At 37.6% G+C, this 9,252-nt stretch overlaps 1 protein-coding gene across 1 annotated transcript; it reads left to right on the top strand.

Moving 5' to 3' along the window:
- Nucleotides 1-5,679: 5,679 nt before the first annotated feature.
- LOC147515863 (uncharacterized) lies at nucleotides 5,680-6,273 on the top strand. The gene has a single exon (XM_086593078.1). It carries the CDS (start codon nucleotides 5,680-5,682, stop codon nucleotides 6,271-6,273), a length of 594 nt encoding a protein of 197 aa, XP_086449204.1.
- Nucleotides 6,274-9,252: the final 2,979 nt, after the last annotated feature.

A 9,252-nucleotide genomic window follows, 5' to 3' on the forward strand; every position in this document is an offset into this window, starting at 1 on the left:
TTTTAAAATGTGGGTCTTTCAAAGTCAGATTCTCGTAGACTTAATGTGGGGTCATTTTACGTCAGATTCCCCTAAATTGTGCACACCCCCAAACATGCAAGAAACTGGGGTGGCATAAAATGGATGATGCGTAGTCAACAATAAACTAATAGTTGAAAGAGTTGGGGGTCTAGCCATAAAAACATGATACTAATTGCACCCCCAAACAGAATGAAGTGGTATAATTGGAAGCAATCATGTAGAAGAATAAAAAAAAACTTATGCAACCCATCAAAGAACATATGCAAACCATCATGTTGTAGTTGTGTTAAAGCGTTAGAATGACCCAAAAGATGAATCAGCGATACTTTAGGTTAGAAAGGAATGAGGTATGGATCCTGATGTCTTTTATAAGGCTCAGATGTGGAAAAATAAGACAAACTAGGTTTCTCACTACACTCGGTCAAAGCTTGGCTCTCAACTACAAGAATGGTGTACTCATAGGATTGTGTGCTAGGTAAACACTCTTCATCGTGAGGGTTGAAAAACTTATAGAAGGTCTCTGAGGCAATCGGCTCAAGGGCAAAATCGAGGTTCCTTTGAAATGGTGGGTGAATGGATGGCTTCGTTGTGGTAGATGGTTGGATTATAGGAGGTGGTAACTCAGGTGGATGGTGGTTGGTTAGTGGTTCATCAATTGGTGGATCCTCACACGCTCTTAAGAAATCATAGAAATCTTCATCTAGCTTAGCTAAATCTATAAAGTTGTGGTTCGTGGCTGTATCTTTAAGAAATTCATCTATTTCTTCCATTGTTATTTCCTCAACTACCAAACTAAATTTTGATTCACATTGCGCTAAAAAAGTTACTTCCTCTTTTTCTTGCACATTAACTTGTTCATGCCTTAGATTATAATTGTTAATCTCTATGTCATCACCCTCTTCCTCTAAAACACTATAAGTATCTTCAATGGCATCATTCGAATGTGTCGAGGAATCATCCAGCCGAGTGTGGTTAGCAAACATAAAGGCCTGAACATGCTCAATAGGAGGGTCCATATTAAGAGAATGTCAATAGTTATCAAATTCTTCCTTCGTCACACCTTTATAAATATTTTCTAAAATGTCATCATTATATTCATCGTCAGATGGATTAGTGGGAGGTTCCTCGGAGGCATCGCTCAAATTTGAGTGGTCATCCAAAACTAGTCCTAAAGAGTCGTCTGGAAGAATTTCATCATCCAAGTGGGGTGTAGAGTAAACATAATGGTTAATGGGAGGATCATAGTTAGGCAATGGTTCATGAAATTTAGGGTAGGTCTTAACTAGGTCGAATGGTGTGGTTATGGGAATAGGTTGTTCTACTTGTGGGTCGATCTCTGGCAAGGTTGAAAGTTCTTTATTAGGTGAGGGGATCATGGAAATCATCTGGGATATGTTCTGAAGCATAGTTTGAGAAATTTGGTCTGGGAAAGGTGGTGAACTATATGGGTGGGTGATTTCTGGCATGGTGGAAGGGTCTGGCTGGTATGGTGTGTGATAGTCATAGTTATTGACATTTGGATATGATATGAGTCCTTCTTAGGGTTTGGCGTTTGAGTGACTCTGGTTGACTTCGTACTGTGATGGGTTAGGTTGAGGTTGAATGGCTGGTTAATTGTTATTGGTGGAACTCCATCAATAGTTTGGATGACTAGAAAACTCTTGATTGTATGTGTTATTATAAAAATCTGAAAATTGAGGCTCATAATTATTATTATATCCTATAGTAGGGTCAAACTCTTGGTATGATAGGCAATGAGAAGCCCAATAGTCAGGACTACCACAGCATGAACATGGTGAAGGGTTTTCATAATAATCACATAATTGCTCGTCTACATATTTATATGCCATAATTGTTAATATATATATATATATTCTAGGACAATTAATATGCAAACGAAACTCTAATTATAAATTTCTAGATAGGTGTGTGGTATACTAGATAGGCGTGTGTGTTGACGTTGACGATTGATTACGTTAGATGTTTTTCTTTGACCTGACCTTAATCTCATGCAAGCCTAAAACCAATCTTAACTAAACACAACAACACTCAAAACAATCTTGATATGTTAGTATAAACCTCTAACAAGAGATGCGAGGAGTAGAAGAAAGAAGTATCTAAATGCTTTCTTGCTTCGCTTATGAATAACGTCTTATATATGCGAGTTCAGTGTGTAACAAGTTAGAAACACTGAATAACTTTAAGTAATGGAAGTTTGTACTAACCAGTGAAAATCGGCTTTTTCAGAAGAGGGGAATTCTACTGATTTGCCTAGGTAGGTAGAATGTGGTCGCTTCGAGTCGAACTTCGAGTTCCAGGCACTTCAGCCCGGGGGGTGCTCGAACTTTGCCTTGGTAGGGTGCGGGTTGCGCTCAAGTCTAACTTCGAGTTCAGCGCCAGCTAGGGCTTCGAAGTTAGCCTTATATAGGTCTTGGGCTTCGGGCTTGTTCTTTGAAATTTTTTTTTAGTTTCAGAACCAGCCAATCACTGTTATAGTCAAACAAGGGTGGGTGGGTTTAATGAGACTTTGGGAAGACTAACAATATTAAGAAAACAATTCTAAACTAAACTAAGATGGCAGCGGCGTTATTTGATAACCCGTAAAAACTCAATTAGATATCCCCCGCAGCAGCGCCATTTGATAATAGTAAAACGATAGTTTTACCCACGCATAAGTACGAGACTCAAATGCAAGTAAAACTAAAGCTAATTTACGCTAAGGTTTTATCAAAGTTTTCTACTCTCGATGTTATCGTAATAGAGTTGAAGTAGAAGATTCGTTCCACTCCTAGTTCTTTAGAGTTCAATGTTTCTAAGGTTATCGGTCTATCCAAAGTTAATGAGAGTACGATGTGGAAATTATACTACGATGGAAATTATACTAACAAGATACGATAATTAAAATTCGGAAATACTAAATTGATAATATGATAAGGAATTAGGGGGATTTGATTCCACCTTAATTCGACTTAATCAACTAGCGAGGAATTGTCGTAATCCGAATTGCAATGCTTTCGCAAAGCAATTGGGGCTTCCTAATCCTTAATTATTCATGGTAATCTCTACCAACTAACAACTAGCATGTCAAAGAATCAAACCCATTCTCATGGTGAACTAATTATTTTCTAGAATGGAATGGAATATTACAAACTATTCTACACTAACAACAATCAAGCTTCATTAAGGAATTTTCAAACCCCTCTAATGGAGGTTTTAGCCTTGAATCATCATACTATCATTTCTAAACCAAGAACAATAAAAACAAGTCATTATTGAATAACTAATTAAACTTTCTTAATCAAAATTAACAATAATCTAAGATTCAAAAATGGATTACAATTGAAATTTAAACTAATTTAGAACTAAGATTATGAATACTAATTATCAATTTAAAACATCTAAATCTATGAATGCAAGATTGAATTCAAAATTAAAGATTGAAATATAAACTAAGTATTTTATTCTAAAATTCAAAACTTGTTCTAACAACTAATAAAATTGACAACTAACTAAATTAATCTTTATAAACTAATTTAATAAATTAAAACTAATTCTATATTACAAAAACTAAATTTTATGAATTAGAACTAGGTTTAGATCTAGATAGCTTAAGAGCTAAGCTTTTTTCTCTTGATATAGAAAAGTTAGATCTCCAAATTCGTGCATGGGCTGAGGAGCCATATTTTGGGCTGAAAAATCGAGCCCAAAACCCAATTCGTTGAATCCAAGACTTCATATTCTAGTCGTGTTAGTGTAGTGCGAGTTTTCACCAACTCATACTACTTTGATCGAGTCAAGGTTTGGACCATTGGAAAGAGCTTTCTGAGCCGGTCATTTTGATATAAAATGGGCCCAAAACTGAGGTCTGAGCCCAAAGATATGGCCTTTTAAAGTTCTATTGACTTTTCTTCAGCTTCATAATCCGGTTTAACTTTCACTTAACAACTTGACTTAGGCTTTTTAAGGGCTTTTTCTCCATGAAACTTGGGCTTTCTTTATAGAACTTTCATAGCAATCACTTTAGCTCCTTTTAGCGCCTAATTAGTAACAAATTTACATTTATTCAACTCCGAAGCTTGAAATACTCAAAAGTACATAATTAGTTATAAACCTATATTATTAATCACATAATTGGTCTAATAGCTATATTATTAAGGGGTTAAAAACTACAGTTTTGGGCACTTATCAGATGATGTACTCTTATTTTGTAAGGGAGATAGTGCCTCGGTGAATGGTGTTAAAGAGTGCTTAAAAGTTTTTGGAGAAGCGATGAGGTTGAATATCAACAAGCACAAAACTTCCTTGTGAATTATCAAGAAGCTCTAGCTTTGGCGAATATCTTGGGGGTGGAACCTGTGAAACCTCCGATGAGATACTTAGGCCTACCACTCATTTCAGCCAGATTGGGAACAAGGGAGTGCCAACCTCTTGTCGAGAAGATCACGAAGAAGATTACAAACTAGAAATCAAAGTTACTCTCTCATGCAGGTAGATTGCAGTTGATCAACTCAGTTCTTATTTCTTTCCACACTTATTGGTCGAGAACCTTTATTCTCCTAGTAACTATTCTTGAACAAGTGGAAAAGATATATGCAGAATTCCTATGGACTGGTACAACCATGAAGAAAGGCCATCCCAAGCAAGTTGGAGTATAATATGTCTCCCCAAAGATGAGGGTGGCTTGGGAGTTATGAATCTACAAAGGTGGAATATAGGAGCATATTGTGGATTAATTTTCAAACTGGTGACAAGAGAGGATACCATTTGGGTTGATTGGACATGGAAGCAGCATATTAAGGACAAAATTTTCTGGTCCATGAGTATACCAAAAGACTGTTCGTGGACTTGGTGGAATGTGTTGAACACTAGAGTGGTGGCAAAGAAGTTTATCAAGTATTCGATAGCAAATAGGGAAAACACTCTCCTATGGCATGACATATGGTGTTCTCGATCTCTGTTTATCCAACACATTGAAGCTATGGCTGCGTGGAATTTTCCCCTGAACTCTAAAGTGAGTGTTCTCATGACTGATGGAAGCTGGAATGATGAAGTACAAGGGATACAATCTCCTGCACTGAAAGGAAATATAATGGCAGTGGAGATAAATCAGCACCTTAACGCTGACTTCGTAGTCTGGACACCTCATCAGAGTGGAAATTTTACCGCCAGTAGTGCTTACGCAGCTTTGTCTCCTGAGTGAGAGAAGAAAAGATGGTGCAAAATGGTGTGGGGACTATGGGTGATGCCACGACATTCCTTCACCACTTGGCAGCTATTTTCGAACAGTATGCCAACACAAGCCAGGCTAGTCCGCAAGAAAATTCTCACACAGTCGGCATGCTATCTTTGTTCCTCCAGTAGGGAATTCTCTGCTCACCTATTCTTCGAGTGCCAATACTCTAAAGATTTCTTCTCAAGAGTAAAAGGACTGCTAGGCATCTATACATATAATAGAAATGCAAATAGGGAATGGGAATCTTTGTTGAGACTGTGTAAAGTACCAGAAGTGGGTGAGATATATAAAGTATTCTTTTGTGCTTCGATCAACTACATATGGAAGGAGAGGAATGACAGGAAGTTTTGCCAACTACTAAGCCAGTGGAGGCTGTGTTTCACAAGTTAGTTTGTGACTTAAGGAACTATCTCCAAGTACTAAGAATGAGTGTTAGAGACACAGATATGGTTAGAAACATTTTCCTCAGGCTTAACATAACCACTCAGTTTAAGCAGCAAGTGGAATCTAATTTCTCCTTGGACCCTCCTAGGGGCAATAGAATCAAAGTGAATGTTGATGGGGCCTTGAATAAAAATGGGCCAAGCCATGGGGGAGTGATGAGAGATAAAGACGGTTTAGTTGTTGCAGCTTTTACGGGGTTTAGAGGATATAGATCAGTGATATTTCAAGAACTAAAGGCGATAGATGCTTACTTAGAGAGATGTGTGCTCGAGGGCTTTACGAAGGTTGAAGTGGAATCAGATTCCATGAGAGCTATTAATGCAATCAACAAGATAGAGAAACCTCCTTGGTATTGTAGAGATGTGGTGGCTGCAATTGAAAGGAAAAAGGTTAATTTTGGGTACATAACCTTTTCACATGTCTTTAGGGAGGTGAATAGGGTAGCTGATTACCTTGCTGGACTAGTCCATAATTATGAGCTGAATATTGTACACTTTGCTAATCCTTTAGATTTTGTTTTACATAATATTATAATTGAGGATGCAAGTGGAAAAATCTATGTAAAGAAAAATTGATCTAATATAGGTGGGGGTCTGCCTAACCCTAGCTTATTTGGGGGTAAAACAAAAATTGTAACCGTAAAGAAAAGCTCGAATGGTGGGTTGACACGCAAGACACCAAACACTTCGTTAACCCCACCACGTCGCCTTCACCCCAAGTTTCGTGTACGCACACCTTAGGCGGTAATTTCTAAACCTCCTTGCTACAACGTGTAAGAGGATACTTGTGTGTTACTACGCATGCTTGGATGATTGTGTGATTTACATTTCAGTCTCGTCTTTACATTTAACGTTAAGGCTAAACCCGAGCCCACTTTTGAATGGACGTTGCATGAACTGTTTGTCACATAACCTAAAATAAAAAGATAAAATTAATCATGCAAAGCCAATCTAGTCACATCCATCAGGACAAACATCTAGCATGAACAAAAAGAGTAGTAAACTACCAGATTCTAGTGGACTAACCACCTTCCTCACTCCGTTCCCTCAGAAATACCGTGGGTGAGATTCTTGGTGGCACACCATCTGGTGAAGTAGAGATCTTCTCCCTCGATGTGTGTAGTTCTCAAAACCCAGTTTCGCACCCACTGTTAAATTCAAACAGGGCATGATTTCTAATCTATAGACATTGCATGCAAAGTTTTCAAAAACTTCAAGGTCACAAATGATTTTTTGCAGATTTTGCATCATTCTTGTCTGAGCATTCATGACTTATCAATATGCATCGCAACCGTCATGGAATTACAATGTAAACCCAGAACCTTGTTCTTGCTGTGGTAGTTGATAGGGTTATATACTAAAAGCATTACTTTTGTATTAACTCTAATTCTTTATATTTTGAATGAGAATCATATGGGCAAATGTTATGCATATTATATATGTTATTAGTTATATGCATATGTCTAATACTTTATGTTGTAGATGATATGGTGTGGACACATAGAAGATCATATCATCAGTACCTTATAAAGTATAAGTAATCGTTCACAACCTAGATGGATTTGGACAAACCATTGGTACAGTTGTAGTATAATATGGTATTAGTCTATCTTGACTATAAGATTACACTAGTACACTTTGTGTCTATTGAACAGGACCAAGTGAGGTTGTTTCTCTTTATACTGACTATATAAGAGAACAAACGCCTCTGTTATTATGGATGCTTGTCCTCCTACTTTGGATATAATAACGGGCATTTATGTGCATTGTACATTGCTTTAAATCATCAATGAGTAAGATTCATTTGTGAATCAACAAACTTGATGGATTGGGTAATGACATTGTATATAAGGTGTGCTATTGATTATAGAAGGAATCCGTGTCCCGCAAGAAGTCAGGCTGATGATGTTCCCTTGAGGAGCTCATAGGGATTGTCATGTAAACCCTACAGGTGGATTTGATCCGACTTGACAATGAGGTTGAGTGGTACTACTAAAAGACATAAGAAGTTAATTAATGTAGTTGTTAGTAACTTGACTTAATCAACGGACAATTGATATCTAAAACACGGGGAGATCAATGAGCATATAATATGGAGCCCAAAAACGTAACATGTAATTTGGGATTAGGGCTGTAGTGCAACAATGGCCTTTAGTGGAATAAGCCATTTGTTGACGGACTTGGGCCGTGTGTTCTGGGCGAGCATGGGAAGCCCAAGCCCGTCAGGAGGCCGAACCGTAATTTCCCCTCATGGTCCCTGTTGTAGCCTATAAATAGAAACCTTTCTTCTTGGCAGAAATTCACTATTCATCTGGATTGAAAAGAGGCAAGAAAAGATAGATCCAAAATCGGTTCTAGCTTTGTGAGAAAAAAAGGGGTTGGTAGATCGTTGCCCACACAACGTCCAATCTATTGAAAAGAATACAACAGAAGATCCAGAGGTTGATTCGGATTCATAGCTATTGGATTCTCAGAGTTATCTTAACCAGATTTACAGGTATGTTTTCTAATCCAAAATCGTGAGAACCATTAATTTCGCTATGCGTGGTTTTCACAGTTTGTAGAAATATTCATTTTGAAATAACGGTTCCTATAGTAGTTCATATCATTGGGCGTCTCAATGCACATCATATGCCGAGGTTGAGTATACTACGGAAAATCCTTACAATTTCGAACCTCAATTTTCAAATTTTCCTAGTACCCAATACATGCAAGAGTTTTCTAATCATGCAAACAATTCATGGAGTTCCGACACAAATAGTCAACCATCATTCATATATCCACCCGGTCAGTCATAATATGGGATCACTAACAGTCCATTACCATTCACATCACCATCCATTTCTAATTCATATCCTACTCCACCATCTATCACAGACCAACTTTACCAAGCAATGGTCGAGCAAACAATTCAAATACAACAAATAGAAAATACCTTCTGTTCTCTCTAACCCATTTCAATCAATTCCACGTCTAAGAAAAGTCTTCCTACCAGTCCAAAAACCAACCAACAAGAGGAACAGGGTGTTGCTATAACAAAACCAAATGCTAAAGCCCATCTTGATGACCAATTAAAGCCACATCACCATCCACCTGACTATCGTATGAATTCCAGATTCTATGATGATCACTATATGCATGAGACCACTCCGACAAAAGAAACTCTCAAACATGTGTTGGAAAGTAACTTGACAATCTTGGACGATGAAATTGAGAAAATTTATGAAGTTCTAGATAAAGAGGACAAAGAAAATGAAGTGCCTAGAGAAGAGGATATAAATTATATAGTGGAAAGTGGATCTAATTTTAGTTTGACCGTTAAAGACTTATCGATGGAACAAATTTGTGATATCCTTAATATTGCCGATATGAACCACAAATTTGTGGAAACGCCAAAGCTAGATGAAGAGTTCTTTGAGTCCTTGATATCATATGAAGAACCACCACCCGACCATCATTCCCCCGAGTTAACACCTCTCGAAATCCAACCTCCATTCATAAAAAAATCTACCAATTTCTGAGGACTGCACAACTAAACCATTTCAAAGAAACCTC

The sequence above is a fragment of the Coptis chinensis genome, chromosome 2 (genome assembly GCF_015680905.1).
Source record: "Coptis chinensis isolate HL-2020 chromosome 2, ASM1568090v1, whole genome shotgun sequence".
NCBI lineage: Eukaryota > Viridiplantae > Streptophyta > Magnoliopsida > Ranunculales > Ranunculaceae > Coptis > Coptis chinensis.